The following is an 18,253-nucleotide window of genomic DNA, read 5'->3' as shown; positions in this document are numbered from 1 at the left end:
ATCACAATATTGAATTTTGATTTTTTTTGATTGTGCTTTCTACATTACATTATATTTCCATCCATTAGATATAAAGTGCACTACAATAAGGAGAGTGGAGTGTGTAAATTGGAGATCTCCATGACGTTTGCTGATGATGCTGGAGAGTACTCCATCTTTGTCAAGAACCCGCTTGGAGAGGAGTCTGCCTCAGCCAGTCTGCTGGAGGAAGGTCAGTCGGTTGAATTTTTATAAGGAAATTTGCGGGGTTGAGTTATAGCCTTACGCTAAATTGGTATTTCCTATTAAAGTTGGTATATCCCTTATTACAGAGGAATATGAAGAATACATGAAGAAACATGAAGTGACATATAAGACTGTAGTGACTACAATGGTGCAAGAGTCTAAAGTGGCAGACGTACCAACTGTTGCTGTTAGTGCCTATGAGACAGAACAGAGGATGTACATGCATCACAGAATGGCTCAGCAGGCCCAAGCGACACGCACCTTCATCTCCGAGCAGGTATAGTGATCAGCTGAGGCACCTCACACTAAACAATACATCAACTTCACACGAAACACTACATCAACCTCACACTAAACACTACATCAACCTCACACTAAACACTACATCAACCTCACACTAAACCACACATCAATCTCACCATCTAAAACCTACAGTAACCTCACACTAAACACTACATAACCTCACACTAAAACACAACATCAACCTCAGCACTAAAACCATACATCAACCTCACACTAAAACTACATCAACTTCACCTAAACACAATATCAACCTCACACTAAACACACATCAACCTCACATAAACACTACATCAACCTCACACTAAAACTACATCAACTCACACTAAACACTACATCAACCTCACACTAAACACACATCAACACCTCACACTACAACTACATCAACCTCACACTAAACACTACATCAACTCACACTAAACACTACATCACCTCACACTACACTACATAACCTACATAACCTACATCAACTTTACACTAAACCTACATAACCTCACACTAAACACTACATCACCTACAACTAAACACTACATCAACCTCACACTAAACACTACATAACCTCACACTAAACAACATCAACCCCTTTCAACATACAAATCTAACTCACTAAACATCATACCTCACATAAACACTACATCAACCTACACTAAACACTAATTCAACTTCACACTAAACACTTACATCAACCTCACACAAACACAATATTCAACCTCACATAAACACTACATAACTTACCTAAATTACTACATCATCCTCACACTAAACACTATATCAACCTCACACTAAACACTACATCAACCTCACACTAAACCCTACATCAGATGGTTTTTGACATTTGGCTTGTTTTTGTGGTCTTTTTACATTACCATGGAAATCCAATAATTCACTCAATAGCTTTACTTAAAAAAAAATTGTTTACAGGAACTCAAGGTTACTGTCGTTGAGGAGAGGGTTATCCATGAGATTGAGGTCCGCATCATGCAGATTACCTACCAACAAATTGTGACTGAGGATCGGGAAGAGATGGTGACTGTGGCAGACCGTGAGGCTGTACAGTCAGCCTTTAGTACTCCAGTTAAAAACTACAGGATCATGGAAGGAATGGGGGTCACTTTCCACTGCAAAATGGCAGGAACTCCACTACCCAAGGTAGTCAGAAAACATGTATTTTTATATTTTGTGTCCATTCTACTTTATATAAATGTTAAGATGAAACATTGCATATATTTATCCATCATTTCTTGTCTCTCAAAAGATTGTATGGTACAAAGATGGCAAGCGTATCCATCATGGCGGCCGTTACCAGATGGAGAGTCTTCATGATGGTAGAGCCAGCCTGCGTCTTCCTGTGGTGCTGCCAGAGGATGAAGGTGTTTACACAGCATTAGCTAGCAACATGAAGGGCAACTCTGTAAGCTCTGGGAAACTGTACGTGGTGCCCACTGCAGGAGCAGAAGCTCCACAGATGCCTGAGTCACCGGCAATGCAGAGAATGAGGTGAGATGTTATGCTATGAATCCCACATGTAAGTGATGTAGCTGCTTAATAGCCTAATCATAAAGCCATCATAAGAACTTTTCATTTCTGTGTTTATTTGCTCAGGTCCACATCCCCACGCTCTACAAGCCGCTCTCCCGGTCGCTCTCCCGGACGCTCTCCTGCTCGCAGACTTGATGACACTGATGAGAGTCAGCTGGAGAGACTGTACAAGCCTGTGTTTGTCTTGAAGCCACAGTCATTCAAGTGTGCTGAAGGGCAGACTGCCAGATTTGACCTGAAAGTAGTTGGTAGACCCATGCCTGACACTTTCTGGTTCCACAATGGTAAGTGATGTGAAAACATGATACATCGTCTAGGATATGATTTATAAAATAAAATATTAAACTATTATTCCTTTCTTTGTTCTTTTCAGGACAACAAGTTGTCAATGATTACACCCACAAGATAGTGGTGAAGGAAGATGGAACTACGTCACTGATTGTGGTTCCAGCCATGCCCCATGACTCTGGAGAGTGGACCGTGGTCGCTCAGAACAGAGCTGGAAGGACCTCTGTCTCCATGACACTTACAGTTGATGGTAAGGCTCCATTTGAAATATGTGACTGGCTCAGGAAAAGGGGCACCTTTTAATTTGTGCTCCAGTGAATATTTCAGGATATGAATCTATTGTTTATTTGTTATTTATTTTTATTCCATTCATTTATATGTGCTTGATCTTTGTTACATTTACAGCCAAAGAAAACCTGATCAGACCCCAGTTTATTGAGAAGTTGAAGAACATCAGTGTCAAGAAAGGCACTCTGGTTGAGTTGGCAGTCAAAGCCATCGGAAACCCCCTGCCTGATATTGTTTGGCTGAAAAACAGTGACATCATCTCCCCAATGAAGCACCCAAATATCAAGTGAGTGTCTTGTCCATATCATGAGTTAAAATGCAGTTAGTGTATTGACCTCACATGTTGAATATTCTGAGTCTATTCAGATACATTACAGTAGCCTAGCAGTTAAGAGTGTTGGGCCAGAAACCAAAAGGTCACTGGTTCGAATCCCCGAGCCGACTAGGTGAAAAAGCGGTTGATTTGCCCTTGAGCAAGGCACTTAACCCTAGTTGCTCTGGATAAGAGTGTCTACCAAATGACTGAAATGTTATACACATGTATATATTTCAGGATTGAAGGCACCAAAGGAGAGGCCAAATTCCAGATCCCCCAAACAGTAGGCACTGATAGTGCCTGGTACACAGCCACAGCCATTAACAAAGCTGGAAGAGATACCACTCGCTGCAGGGTCAACATTGAGGTGGAAACTGCTGAACCTGCACCAGAGAGGAGACTCATTATTCCCAAGGGAACATACAAGGCCAAGGAAATTGCAGCTCCAGAGTTGGAATCCCTGCATCTCCGTTATGGTCAAGAGCAGTGGGAGGAGGCTGACCTATATGACAAGGACAAGCAGCAGAAACCGCAGTTTAAGAAGAAGCTGACTTCTGTCAGGCTGAAGCATTCTGGTGTTGTCCACTTTGAATGCAGACTGACCCCTATTGGTGATCCCACTATGGTGGTTGAGTGGTTGCTTGATGGCAAACCCCTGGCAGCTGCTAACAGGTTGCGTATGGTTAATGAATTTGGCTACTGTAGTCTTGACTTTGAAGTTGCCTATGCCAGAGACAGTGGTGTCATCACCTGCAGAGCCACTAACACGTTTGGTGCCGATCAGACCTCGGCTACACTGATTGTAAAGGAGGAGAAGAGCATGGTGGAGGAAACTCAGTTACCTGAGGGCAGGAGGGGACTACACAGAATTGATGAGATGGAGCGCATGGCTCACGAAGGAGGTCCTTCTGGAGTCACTGCAGATGAGTATTCAGAGAAGACAAAGCCTGAAATTGTCCTTCTTCCTGAGAATGCAAATGTGCAGGAAGGTGAAATTGCAAGGTTCCGTTGCAGAGTAACTGGTTATCCTACACCTAAGGTCAACTGGTACCTCAATGGGCAGCTCATTCGCAAGAGCAAGAGAATGAGACTTCGCTATGATGGCATTTACTATCTTGAGATTATCGATATCAAGTCATACGATGCAGGAGATGTCAAAGTGTTAGCAGAGAACCCTGAGGGCACAGCTGAGCATCTGGTGAAGCTGGAGATCACACAGAAAGAGGACTTCAGATCTATTCTTCGTCGTGCACCAGAGCCTAAGGCCCCAGAGCCTAGCACCATGGCTGAACATGGCAGAGTTTCCTTTGATGTGGTTAAGGTTGAAAAACCAACTGCCATCAAAGAAACTAAAGAGGTAGTGCAACTAAAGAAGACCGAAAGAGTCATCCATTCAAAAGCCACAGAGGAGACAGACGAGTTGAAGGGCAAATTTAAGCGCAGGACAGAGGAAGGTTATTATGAAGCCATCACTGCTGTGGAGCTCAAGTCTCGTAAGAAGGATGAGTCCTATGAGGATATGCTTAGGAAGAGGAAGGAAGAACTGCTTCACCATCAAAAAATGTTGTCTGAGGCTGAGAAGAAAAAAGAGGAGGAACGCAAGGTTCATGTTCCCTCAATTAAACCAGAGAGAGTAAAGCTCTCTCCCAGCATGGAAGCTCCAAAGATCATTGAACGCATTGCTAGTCAGACCGTGTCTCAGATGGAAGAAGTTCACTTCAGAGTCAGAGTTACCGGTAGACCAGACCCTGAGTGCCAGTGGTTCAAGAATGGAATTCTGTTGGAGAAAACAGATCGCATTTACTCATTCTGGCCTGAAGACAACGTATGTGAATTAGTGATCAAAAAGGTCACAGCAGAAGACTCTGCTAGCATCATGGTCAAAGCCATGAACATTGCTGGAGAGACTTCAAGCCATGCATTCTTATTGGTGCAAGGTAAAGTAATAATTTCAGTAATTTTTCTACATTGTTCATAGCATTAGTAGCCTATTGTCTGAGTTTGTGACACAAGATGCACAGTAGTAATGTTTCAGGGCCGGGCCTCATTAGTACCAGGTACTGTAAGCAAAAAAATTAAATAACCTGCCATTGATCATCATTTAGTGGACATTATTAAGTTATTGCAATCTGAAACCTAGATATCAAACCTAATTTCAATGTGTGTAATTGATATTCTGTATGAATCACGGCATCCCTGATACTCACATTATACCATCTTCATCCTTTTAGCAAAGACAGTCATCACCTTCACACAAGAACTAGAAGAAACCAACGTGAAAGAGAAAGAAACCATGGCGACCTTTGAGTGTGAGACCAATGAGCCTTTTGTTAAAGTCAAATGGCTGATGAACAATGCTGAGATTTTCTCTGGAGACAAATACAGGATGCACTCAGACAGAAAGGTTCATTTCCTTTCTGTACTGATTATCAGCATGAAGGACGATGCAGAATACAGTTGTGCTGTTATTGAAGATGACCACATCAGGACCACTGCCAGACTCAATGTGGAAGGTTGGCAGTTTTTCTTACCACTGGTGTACAAGTAGAACTTTAATGACTGGGTTCCCAGATACAGATTAAACCTAGTCCTAGACTAAAAGGCAGGTTCAATGGTGAAGGACTCAGCTTAATCTGTGGGAAACTTGTCCTTTTTCAACAGTAAATGCACTCTTTGTTTTCTGGAATAGATATACTAACAGTGCTCTCATTATACAGGTGCTCCACTGTCAATTGTGAAGAGGCTGGAGAACATTGAGGTGCCTGAGACCTACTCTGGGGAGTTTGAGTGTGAAGTGTCTCGAGAGGATGCTGAAGGTGTATGGCATTTTGAGAACAATGAGCTCACTCCCAGCAGCAAGCATGCCATCTCCTCCCGCCGTGGACGCCACAGTTTATCTGTGAAAGATGTAAAGAAAGAGGACCAGGGAAAATATACATTCACCACGGGTGAATTCAAGACTAGTGCCTCCCTGAAAATGAAACGTGAGTGTTGTAAGGATGAGGATTTCTATCTAGATGAAAGACAAAAAGAATATGCTTGCAGATAGTTTTTTCATGACCTATTAACATGTGTTGTTGCATGAAATCAAATCTTACTTCAATCTCTCTTCATTTAGTGCGCCCTGTGACCCTGTTGCATCCCCTCTCTGATATGACAATCTGTGAGGGTGACATAAGCCAGTTTGAGGTGCGATTCTCTCAAGAAGATGTTGAGGGCACTTGGATGAAGAATGGTGTTGCCATTGAAGCTTCGGATCGCATCCACATGGTTATTGACAAGCTCATCCATAAACTTCTCATAGAGGATACAGGCAGGCTTGATGGTGGAATGTACTCCTTTGTAGTTCCTGCTCAGGACATTTCCACCACTGCAAAGCTGACTGTTCAAAGTAAGTGATTTGATTTCATACTGTACTTTCTAATTTTTAGTATTTCCTTATCTACTATGCCTTATTGTGTTGTCTTTTTCTGTGTGTATTACAGCGATTAGCATCTTGGCCCCACTCAAAGATATTACATCAGTTGAGGGCACCAAGGCTGTTATGGAGGCTAAAATCTCTGCTGCAGATATTAGCTCAATTAAGTGGTTCCACAATGACAAGCTTGTGATACCCAGTGAGAGAATCCAGATTGTTCCAAAGGGATCCAAGCAGCGTCTGGTGTTCAATAGGACCTTCGCCTCTGATGAAGGAACCTACAAGCTATGTGTTGGCAAAGCTGACTCTAGCTGTAAACTGATGGTCCAAAGTAAGCTTTTGCACAAGTGATTAAATGCAACATAACTTCATACAATACTTTTTGTCAGTTACAGACATTATCCAACTAAAACGTACTGAACTTTTTTTTACAGAAATTTCAATTGTGAAGCAAATGGAGGATCAAGTTTGCACAGAGACACAGCACGTCACATTTAATGTGGAGGTGTCACACCCTGGCATTGATGGTATCTGGACCTTCAAGAAACAACATCTGAAAAATGATTCCAAGTACAAGATAGTGACCAAGGGCAAGAACCACAGTATGACTGTCATTAATGCCATGAAGGATGAAGAGGGGCAATACACATTCGCTGCTGGTGAACAGATATCCAGCGCAAAGCTTACAGTGTCAGGTAAGATAACTCTTGTCAAAAAAGTGCATTACACTGTAAACATATACAAGTTATGGTGTAAAAGTTCAGTTGGATATTACAACAACCATTCACCTACCAAATGTAAAAACTTTTTAGTGCAGTTACCCAATTGGAGGAAATAAATCCAAATGTATTTGTGTTCCCAGGTGGCGCTATATCCAGACCGCTGCATGACATCATTGTGGCTGACTCTCAGACAGCTGAATTTGAGTGTGAGGTGGCCAACCCAACTGCTGAGGGCAAGTGGCTGAAGGATGGACAGCCTTGTAACTTTGGTGAAAATGTCAGGAGTGAGAAAAATGGAGCTGTCAGACGTCTTGTTATTGTCATCACCAGACCCCAGGACATCGGTGAATACACTTACCAGATTGCAAACTCCAAGACAACAGCAAACCTGAGAGTTGAGGGTAGGTGTTACCTCCTGAGTAGAAATGTTAACTTATTTTCAACTGGTGTTAGCATTAATATATGACTATTATATGATTACTATATGCCTGCTGTTATGTCATGTTTGTGTTTGATTTCATAGCTGTGAAAGTCAAGAAGACCCTGAAGAACCAAACCGTCACTGAAACACAAGAAGCAGCATTCATTCTGGAGCTCACCCATGAGAATGTGAAGGGCTCACAATGGATTAAGAATGGTGTAGAGATCCAACCTAGTGAGAAATATGAAGTCACCGTTGATGGCATGGTCCACACCTTGAAGATCAAGAACTGCACCATACACGATGAATCAGTTTATGGATTCAAACTTGGAAAACTATCTGCTAATGCCAGATTGAATGTTGAGGGTAAGTTAATATTTTTATGGCGACAAATTGCAAATGTTTGTCTACTTAAGATTTTGAAAGTTTTGACTCTCAATCTTTTTTTCAGCTATTACTATAACGAAGAAGCCTAAAGATGTGACATCACTATTGGATGCCACTGCCTCTTTTGAGCTGAGCCTGTCTCATGATGACATCCCTATCAAATGGATGTTCAATAACGTTGAGCTTAAACCAAGTGAAAACATCAAAATGCTGTCTGAGAGAAAAGCTCACAAGCTGATCATCCAGAATGTGGATGACCAAAAGGCAGGAGAGTACACTGCTATGGTCGGACATGTGCAGTGCAGTGCTCATTTATATGTTGAATGTAAGTGTTGACACGTGAACAAATAGATGACTCAACCCACACATTAAATGTATTTTCGATCTATTCATTATTGTTCGTTCTCTCCAGCTCTGCGTGTCACAAAACCCATCAAGAACATTGAAGTCCCAGAGACCCAGGTGGCCACTTTTGAATGCGAAGTGTCACATTTCAATGTCCCATCCACCTGGCTGAAGAATGGAGTGGAGATTGAAATGAGTGAAAAGTTCAGGATTGTGGTGCAGGGCAAACTTCACCAGCTCAAGATCATGAACACTGGCAGTGAAGACTCTGCAGAATATACCTTTGTCTGTGGAAATGACAGAGTCTCTGCAACTCTGAAAGTTAGCCGTAAGTTTTCAACTAACCTGTACTTGAAATCATTTTTATCACATAGGTCTTTTACACTAATGACATTGTTTTTTCCTTAGCCATTTTGATCACCTCCATGCTGGAAGACCTCAATGCACAGGAGAAAGACACCATCACATTTGAAGTGAATGTCAACTATGAGGGCATCACCTACAAGTGGCTGAAGAATGGTGTTGAGATTCGCTCCACTGACAGATGCCAGACCCGCACCAAACAGCTAACTCACTCTCTCACCATCCGAAATGTTCATTTTGGTGATGGTGCAGAGTACAAGTTTGTTGCTGGCTCTGCTGCAACTACAGCCAGCCTATATGTTGATGGTATGTTTTCTTTTTATCCAGACCCTTTCTAAATATTAATCATGAAAGTAATTTTTCTGTTGTTCATTAATGTATTTGCTCTCTCACAGCACGCGTTATTGAATTCACCAAGCACATCAAAGATATCAAGATCACAGAGAAGAAGAGGGCCACTTTTGAATGTGAGATCTCTGAGCCTAATGCTCAGGTGACGTGGATGAAAGATGGACAGGAGCTGGAAATGTCTGAAAGGTACGTCTCATTCATTTATTTGTATATTATTCCTGTGAGATTCCTGTGAAATGCTACATTTGAACGATTCCTCTGTATCTTAAGTGTTATTTCTAAAATGCCTTGACAGATACAAAGTCTCCACTGAGAAATTCTTGCACCGTCTGATGATCCAGTCAGTCCGCCTGTCTGATGCTGCAGAGTATTCTGTGGTCGCTGGTGCAAGCATGTCAAAGGCTCATCTCACCGTGGAGGGGCGTGACATCCACATCACAGAACCCGAGGAGAAAGAATTCACGGTGAATACGGATAACATTACATTGAAGGAGGACAGTTTAAAACTGAATAGTTAATAAATTATCAGTGTTAATATGAACATTTATATTATTTATTTTCAGGTTGTTGAGAAACAAAAAGCGTCGTTTGAGTTTGAAGTCAGTGAGGATGACGTTGAAGGTCGCTGGCTGAGGAACGGTGCTGAGATCCAGTTCAACCTTGACGATAGGCTCCACTACATTGCCATTAGAAAGGTCCATCGCATGACCATCTCTGAAACCTATAGAAGTGATGCAGGGGAGTACACCTTCATCGCCGGCAAGAACAGGGTCGTGGTGACTCTACATGTCAATAGTAAGTGTTTGCTCTCTTTTAACTCCCAATAACAAAAGTCACACTGAAATAATAATGCAATTTTCAAATATGTTTTTACAACCATTCAGATTTCAGGATGTATTTAAACAACTAAATCACAGCTAAATCACAACAACTAAAAACTTCCCAATTTTCCCTAAGCTTGGTGTTCCTTCCTTTCTTCTCATCAAATGTATTTGTTTGTTCCCATAATTTAGTCCCTGAGCCACCTCAGATAATTCGCGGCATGCAGGCCCTGTCTGTGGAGGCCGGCAAACCTGCTCGCTTCTCTGTGGAAGTGACTGGCGTCCCCCAGCCCCAGGTGTTCTGGTACAAGAACTCCCAGGCTCTCTCCCCTGGCTTCAAGTGCAAGTTCCTGCGTGAAGGAAATGAGCACACTCTGCTTCTCATCGAAGTCTTCCCAGAGGACGCAGCCTTGTACAACTGCGAGGCCAAGAATGACGTTGGGCTTGCCACCAGCTCAGCACCACTCAATGTGGAAGGTAAAGTGAAAAAACAATCACATATAAAGAACTGAAATAACCTCTTAATGAAAAATGAAAAAAAGCCAGATTTTTTACATTTCAGTTTCAGAAGTCGTTTCTCCTGACACTGGATCTCCACTGTCCAAGCCTGTGATCATAACACCAATGAACAACACCTCAGTCAATGAGGGAGAGGCTGCTAGGTTCCAGTGCAGAATCTCTGGTGAAGGTATCTATCTCGACTTCCACTAGGCCTATCTCTTACTTTGTTCTCGAAACTGTTAAATTAAAATAATATTAGTATTGCATTATTCATAAAAAAGTAGCATTAATAATCTTGTATTATTAATACTATTGACGTTAACCAAACTTTTCTCTTGATAGATCTAAAGATCTCTTGGTACGTCCACAAGAAAGAGATCCGACAGTCCGATGCCTTCAGGATGTCTCAGTTCGATGACACCTGCCAGCTGGAGATTTCCAGAGTGTACCCCGAGGATGAAGGGGAATACACCTGTGTTGCCAGAAACTCAGCAGGAATGGTCACTTGCGCGGGATATCTAGCACTTGAAGGTGAGTAAAAGTCTTATTGAACATAGTTAGTTCTGTATGTTCAATTTAAGTGTGCTTTTGTATTGTTTAAGGTTGAGAATAGATACTATTTGTCCTGTAACTTATTTTTGCTCTATGCATGTACTTGTATGATTCAATTGATCTTTCTCCTTATCTTCATATTGCCCTGGGGGATAATCTGTTTTCAAATGTATTACATTTTCCTTTACTCATAGTACGGGTTCATTTTGATAGCAGTTGATTGTTGACCAAATTATACTCTTCTAATTCTCCCAGATCAAAATATGAAATCTGTAGCTAGGCAAAGTGTGTCAAGCACTGGGGGAACAATGATCAGTCATAAAATGGAAATGTATTCAGAAGGGTACCAGTCAGTGGATGTCAGTGGATCACACAGTGTACAGACCTATGAGACTGTGTCTGAGATGTCATCTTCATCAGTAAAGATGGTTGAGGTGACCACTGTTGAGAATTCTGAAATGAGCATCACTAGAAGCCCTAAGTTGCTCTTGAAAATGAATGACGTCAAAGTCAAAAGTGGTGAGATGGCTCAGTTCAACTGCTCGTTCGACGGACAACCCTTTACTGAAATAGTGTGGGATCATAATGGAAGGAACCTCACAGACACAGAGAGGGTGAAACGTACCCAAAATGGAGGTGTGCTGTTGCTTGTCATACTCAATGTTCAGCTTGGCGACCAAGGGACATACCTCTGTACCACAAAAAATAAACATGGAGATAACAGAACTTCGGCACAACTCACAGTTGAAGGTGGATACAGTTTCTATTTAATATTTCCACTCTCTGGTCCATTTCACCTCCATTCCGCTTGATTCTTTTGTAAAACCTTTAAAACTTTTAATATTTCCTTTAGATTGTAACCGATTGGAATATAATGTAATAACATATTTATTTTGTAAGTATAGTTTTTCCCCCCCATTCAAAGCATGCCCCTAACACCATCTCCCCATCTTACTAACTCCCAGTGTTTAGATCTAAGATACCCTCTTACTGATGTCCTCTGACTGATGTTCTTAATACCTAATAAATCTCCCTTAACTTTATTCTCACCCAGCCAAAGATGTGAATCCCAAAGCCGAAACACCCATCCCTTCCGATTCTGTCAATAAAGACTCTAAGACAGACAGGGAGTCGTCTAAAAAGCCCTCTGACCAAGACAAGCAGGAGTCCTTACAGAGTCTTGGACCTCTACCGCCATTCTCACAAAGAACTCAAAGGCAGATAAGCCATGAGTATTACCCTGATGTTATACCCTATGGAGAATACGAATGTGATTACATTGGTGCCACCTACCCAGAGTTCCTTGTGACACTGCCCCCAGAAATCCTTGCCAAACCTAGAGACATCGTGTCTCTCTTTTGCGTTATAAAGGGAATCCCTACTCCGTTTGTTATTTGGCTACACAATCGGTTGATTGTCGAAGAGTCCGTTTCTTACTCTCTGAAACACAAGGGGCCCTTGTGCTGCTTAAATGTTATGAACGTTGGTCCTAAGCAAGGGGGCGTTTACACTTGCAAAATTGTCAATTCAGCCGGAGACGCTGAATGCAGCACAGTGATGAAAGGTTGGCAACTGCATGCTTTGGTCCTTACCACCAATATGCACTCTTGGCCGTTATTGGCCGTTCTTGTCAATTCCACATTTCACACTGTTCCCAACTATTGGCCGTTCTTGTCAACTCCACATTTCAGACTGCTTCCAACTATTGGCCGTTCTTGTCAACTCCACATTTCACACAGCTCCCATACTGCCCTATACAACAAGAAAAATGTATTATAAAATGATAGCTCATGGACAAATGTGCTAAGAAACAGGTTGTCAAGTACACTGACTTAAATGTGAAAAGAGAGAGAGATGTGCTCAATTTACTACATGCATCCCAAGAGACGGAATTCACTGTATGATCACATCAAAACCAAAGCATGTCAGATTTTTTTCATCATTGCAAAATAGATGTTGACAATATGGATGTAACCTATGTTACCTGGTCCTAGCAGTAAGTACTATATATATATTTGATAAAAATCACTAATTTAGAAATGTTTGTCTATTGACAGTGGTTGAAAAGGAGGTGGAGAAAAAGGAAAAGGAAGTCAAAGGTAAATATATTTTCTTTATCATTAACATGTGATTGAATGTCGGATTCCTGGACTCAGATTAAGCCTATTCCTGGACTAAAAATCACTTTCAGAGTTGGAGGTGCTTTGCAGACCATGAGTAGGCTCGATCTGGAACTGGGAAACAGGCCCTTTATCTTTCTTTTTGCACAGGCCCATATCCTGCAGAATTGTTTTGAAATGTCTGGAGCAATATGATCATGTATAATGCCCTTTGTAAAACTATATGTTGGGCATGTGACTATCTTGAACGGTCATAATATTTGCCTTGAATTGTAATGCAATAGGTGAAACCTACATGGCTATTATGTGAAATTAAATTAATGCATGTTTTTTGTCTTGCTGATTTCAATTCAAGAGGTGTTATCGTTGAAATGCGTTCCTTTATTTATTGCTTTATTGTTTTTTTATCTTAATATTTATACATTATTGTAAGTGATAACATAATGTAATTATTTTACTCAGCTTTCTCTAGCTTCACTGTCTCAGCTGAAGAGGAAAAACAGGAGTCTTACTTCACTGGTCTACAATTAGGCAAAAGCAAAACACTTGAACTCAAGCCAGAGTCCAAACTTTATTCTAGTACAATGGAGAAGAAAAAAGAAAAGCCTGTTTTTGTGACCCAACTCTCACCAGTAGCTGTCACTATTGGGGACATAGCTAGATTTACTGTCACAATATCTTGTCTTCCAAAGCCTAATGTCCAGTGGTTCCACAATGGTCGGGTTATAACAAGTTCATCAGTTTACACATTTGTTCAAGAGCGAGACGAATATACCCTCGTCATTAACAAAGTAGAGAAGGAATTTGAAGGAGAATACTCCTGTACTGCAAGCAACAGGTTTGGCCAATCAACCTGTACTACTTTCTTGAACATCCAAGTAAGTGACACAAAGAAACCAGAGAGGCAGGTTGAGAAAATGTTCAAACCCACTGGCCAACCACCTGAATTTATTAAAACTATTGAGCCTGTACAATGCTCTGAAGGTGGTCTAGCTCTCTTTAAGTATATTGTCACTGGGAATCCTCTTCCAGAGGTTCAGTGGCTTAAAGGTAGTTATCAAATTCAGCCCAGTAAGTATTGTATTGTGGTGAACAACCCAGATGGATCTGGCTTCATCAACATGAAGGGCATTCAAAAGGAGGACAGTGGCCTCTACACATGTAAGGCTTCCAACCCATCTGGGGAGGCCTCTTGTAGTGCTGAGCTAATCGTGTTCAGAGAGTCTGTCTCTATATCTCAGCACCAGGAACAACATGTGGTTGTTCAGAAACAAAAAGGTTATAAAGTATCCATGACTGAACAGGCTACAGAGTCACGCTTGTACATGGTCAACCTTCCTGGAGAAGCCAGGGCCAGAGATCAGATGGTGTACACCATAGGTACTGAGGACAGACAGGTTATTTCCAGCGAGCAAGTGGACACCCTTAGAGAGTTGGATATCTCTGCTGCTACCCTTCATAGGGAGCGAGTCACCCACCAGGCTGCAGTGCTGCAGTCACAAGAGGTAGAAGAGAGAGTGTCTGTGACTCCCACCAGACCACCTCCAGCCTCAGCTGCGCCTATTAAACAACTGCATATGGCCGCTTTTACATCTGCTGTCCAAGAGAGCCAAAAGCTTGTAGAGCAACATTCTGACCGTATCCAAAGCCCGGAAATCTTAGAGCTTGTTCCTGCAAGGGAACATCATTCAAACATAATGTCTGCCACATCAGAAGAGGTTATTCCTCTAATCACAGTGAGAACGGAGGTTTTAGGAGACAGAAAACCAGAACAGATTAAGTCATCTAAGGAACCAAAACAGGTCGTCAGTAGTCATCTAGTTGAAACCAGATTACCAATTCTGAAAGAGAAATTAGGTATAACCACTAGGCCTGAGGAAGAGAGAAGCTTCAGAGTTACAGAGGGGGTTAAGATTTTATATACCGCTACATCGACTGGGCAACTGCCACTATCAGAGTGCCATTGTGATACACTATCAACATCGGATAAACCCACTCAGTCCCTACTAGAGAAGGAACGTCCTAACCTAGTGGTCGCACCGGTCAGTGAGACTCAACATACTTTATCCAAAGAGCAGAGATTTGAAATACACAAACCTAAACAAGAGAGTGCTTTGGTAAGTAAAGATAGGTTATTTAAATCAGCCATGAGCGCTGAAGAAAAACATCTGCTCCAGACTGAACACTCAAAAGCTGTTCCAGGTTTGGAAAGCGCTATGTCTTTGCAGTTTGAAAAAGAAGAGGAACAGCTCTTACATCTACAAATGATTAGTAAGCAAGATATATTGCAGTCTGAAGGTAGATTTACTTGCGAGAAGCAATTGCCAGAGAGTGCAGATGCAAGAAAAAGCCCTACTTTGTTGCACACAGTCACCCACAATGAATGGAAATCTGTCACTTGTGAGAAGATATCTGAGTTTTCAGCTCAGCTGGACACAATTTCAATTGAACCAAGAAAAGAGGCCAAAGCTCCTTTACATCTTCAGTCTATTCAGTCAGAAAGTGTGTTACCTAAAGAAGGTATACTTAGTCCTGAGAAGCCAGATCAGCAGACTGCAGTACAGAAACAGGAAAGAGCCCGCAAACATGCAGCAACCTCAGAGGATAAAAGGGAGTTTAGTGCAGATTATTCCAAAGATCTTGATGTGTCCGTGACAGGAGTTCAGTCAGAGCTTAGAACAGAACCCAGACCACAGAACATTCTTCAGGTGACTTCACAGCCCATGCAGCTACCCAAAGAAACACCATTTACTAGTGATGTCAAACAGCAGCGTGCATTAATCGAAAAGGAGGATCGCTGGAACATTATGCAATCAGTAACTGTGGTTGACACTCAAAGTATAGAAGAGGGGCATACCATAAGTTTGAAAGCAAATGATGCATTCAAACCTGTAGTGAAAATTGAACCAAAGATCCCGACAAAGCCTGTCTATATTGAAGAGAAGGCAATAGCAACTGAAGGTTGTGCCATTTTACATGCAGCTGAACAGGATTTTGCTGTTCAGATCCACGAAGGTCAGTCAGTGAGACAATCAATTTTATTGGAGGAGAAACACATCATTGTTGGTGAGCAATCAAGTGAAATTGGAAAATCTGCAGGATTGGTTGTCAGTGTAAAGACTCAGCCTAAAGGGGTATTATTTGTGCACGAGTCTCAGGAGAGCCAAGTTCTTCCAAAGGAACTTACCTTTGTGATCCCAATGCCAAAAGCAACAACTTTGGGCATCAGACATCAGTTGAAAACGGCGCTTCAGTCTGCTGTGGCTCGTGACCAGCCACTTATACTTGCAGATGTTGTTGAGAGATTGGAGGCTGTCGAGGTACAGGAAGTGAAGGTAGGTAGGGAAACTAAGGATGCAATGTTCACCTACCTTATCACAACACCAGGTGCCCCCATGGAAATAACAATTGCTTTTGAAGGAGAATACACTCAGACTGCTGATCTGAGGACAGAACTCCAAGCAGCTTTCCATGCTATAGTTTATAGAGAGCAACAGACCCTCATTTTGGACCAACCTGGCACAATGCAAATAGTCAAGCCTCAGAAAACAAATGTTAGCAGTGCAAAATCCAAAGAAATGCTGTCATCGGTGGTGGAAACTGTCAGAGTAACAGAGAGTGCAGCGGGTTTCGCATCCCCTGTAGCCCAGTCTGCTGCTCAGAAGACTGAAACGATGGCTTCGTTCCAAAGCATAGCTCAGGATCGCACTGTGGTGCATGAATCCAGGCAGACTACTAGGCAGGAGACCAGATCTGTGACAGTAAAAAGCCATGATGAGAGAGATGTAGGTGCTGCAGATTTAACCACAGCAGTACCCTTCGCCTCTGTCCCTGTCGAACAGTCTCATGTGTTTATACAGAGAGAAACGATGGAGGAGTTTCTGTCAGAGGCAGTTATGATTAGTAAACTTCCTGAGCAATTCACTAAAGCTTATCCCATTATTGTAACTCCCCTGGAGGATATTTGTTCAGAGAAGAATAGTATGGTTACTTTTAGTGTAACCATAATGTGTGTCACAAAAGTTAACTGGCTTTTCAATGGAAAGTTGGTCAAATCTGGCAAAGAATTTAAGTGTTCGAAAGACAATGACACATACACACTAGTAATCGGCAAGATTGTCAAGGAGAAGCACGAAGGAGAATATGTCTGTGAGGCTGAGAATGAAGCTGGCAAGGCTACAACAACATCAAGACTCACTGTTGTCTCGAGAGGTTGGATAATGGGGATATTTTCATATTTTCATAAAAATAGTAACTAACGCGACATAAACTTCCATTGGTGATTCCTAGCATGCATTCACTTTACTTTAAAATCACTATAAATTAACAGTAATATTTCCGTTGATACCACCCCCATATCCTCCTGCTTTCTTGTTCCAAGGTATCTTCTTTTTACCCATATCACTCTCTTAAAAATCCACCTCTGGTCCATTCCCCGTCATTCTCTTTGACTCCACATCACTCTCGTCTTCCCCATTGAGTCCTGAAACCCTCTTTTTGCATGCTTTCTTGGACATTTCATCTTGGTCTCATTTTCTTCATTGAAGTGTTTTGATCCAAACCTAACATCATTTCCCTCCACAGTCCCTCCTGGTCAGTCCTGTTTGCAACCTTCCATCCTAGGTTCACCATTTCACCACTTTTAACTACATCAACTAGAATCATAGCCAGTGTGTTAATTGTACTATTTTCTTCCCTTTCCCTGCACATTATAGTGCCACCGGTTTTCAGGTACAAAATCCAGCCCTTGGAGATCAATGTTGGCAGCCAGGCCAAGTTCGAATGTGAGATTGAAGATGCACCAAATGTGCAGTTCAAGTGGTTCAAGTCTGGCACTCCTATCAAAGAGAGTCCAAATTGCAGGATCATCAGTCGGCAACTGATATCTTCATTGGAGCTTCTGAGCCCAACCAAAGCTGACAGTGGTGAATATACCTGCAAGGCTACAAACCAGAATGGCAGTGACACCTGTGCTGCCAAACTCAACATAACTGGTGAGTGAACTGAACTTTTGTTTAAATTATTTCAACAGGTTGTCATACCAAAGGTTATGGTTTCAGGAATATGATGTGCTTCTTCTCTCCACAAATCTAGTTATGGTCATCTGTACTCGCTCAAAAAGTTCAAACAAATGATCTCCCTTGTGATTTGTCAGGTTATTGGATTTTGTCAGGTTTTGAAATAAATCTTCATATGTTGTTAATTATTATGTTTTATTATGTATTTTTTCCCTTTCTTATTTTCAAATTTCATAGAACTTTTCCCACCTGCCTTTATTACTAAGCCTGATCCATTG

At 41.8% G+C, this 18,253-nt stretch overlaps 2 protein-coding genes across 2 annotated transcripts in view; both read left to right on the top strand.

The window, feature by feature from the left end:
* ttn.1 (titin, tandem duplicate 1) overlaps positions 1-18,253 on the top strand; it is a 167,479-nt gene that overhangs the window by 9,317 nt on the left and 139,909 nt on the right. Inside the window, exons 15-40 of the mRNA XM_070448227.1 lie at positions 69-211; positions 312-502; positions 1,447-1,674; positions 1,781-2,022; positions 2,128-2,348; positions 2,438-2,602; positions 2,758-2,926; positions 3,194-4,893; positions 5,188-5,469; positions 5,674-5,940; positions 6,075-6,347; positions 6,442-6,705; positions 6,809-7,069; positions 7,237-7,497; positions 7,620-7,883; positions 7,969-8,229; positions 8,317-8,577; positions 8,658-8,918; positions 9,008-9,149; positions 9,259-9,427; positions 9,527-9,758; positions 9,977-10,261; positions 10,347-10,472; positions 10,628-10,816; positions 12,895-12,936; positions 17,673-17,951. Of these exons, the coding sequence (XP_070304328.1) occupies positions 69-211; positions 312-502; positions 1,447-1,674; positions 1,781-2,022; positions 2,128-2,348; positions 2,438-2,602; positions 2,758-2,926; positions 3,194-4,893; positions 5,188-5,469; positions 5,674-5,940; positions 6,075-6,347; positions 6,442-6,705; positions 6,809-7,069; positions 7,237-7,497; positions 7,620-7,883; positions 7,969-8,229; positions 8,317-8,577; positions 8,658-8,918; positions 9,008-9,149; positions 9,259-9,427; positions 9,527-9,758; positions 9,977-10,261; positions 10,347-10,472; positions 10,628-10,816; positions 12,895-12,936; positions 17,673-17,951 (7,178 nt within the window). The remainder of the gene's footprint in view (positions 1-68; positions 212-311; positions 503-1,446; positions 1,675-1,780; positions 2,023-2,127; positions 2,349-2,437; positions 2,603-2,757; positions 2,927-3,193; positions 4,894-5,187; positions 5,470-5,673; positions 5,941-6,074; positions 6,348-6,441; positions 6,706-6,808; positions 7,070-7,236; positions 7,498-7,619; positions 7,884-7,968; positions 8,230-8,316; positions 8,578-8,657; positions 8,919-9,007; positions 9,150-9,258; positions 9,428-9,526; positions 9,759-9,976; positions 10,262-10,346; positions 10,473-10,627; positions 10,817-12,894; positions 12,937-17,672; positions 17,952-18,253) is intronic.
* LOC139029409 (titin-like) lies at positions 13,051-17,643 on the top strand. Its single transcript, XM_070449244.1, has 2 exons — positions 13,051-13,054; positions 13,420-17,643. Exons 1-2 carry the CDS (start codon positions 13,051-13,053, stop codon positions 17,214-17,216), a joined length of 3,801 nt encoding a protein of 1,266 aa, XP_070305345.1. The 3' UTR covers positions 17,217-17,643.

Source organism: Salvelinus sp. IW2-2015, linkage group LG2 (genome assembly GCF_002910315.2).
Source record: "Salvelinus sp. IW2-2015 linkage group LG2, ASM291031v2, whole genome shotgun sequence".
Classification (NCBI taxonomy): Eukaryota; Metazoa; Chordata; class Actinopteri; order Salmoniformes; family Salmonidae; genus Salvelinus; species Salvelinus sp. IW2-2015.
This window is presented reverse-complemented; position numbering and strand designations above follow the sequence as displayed.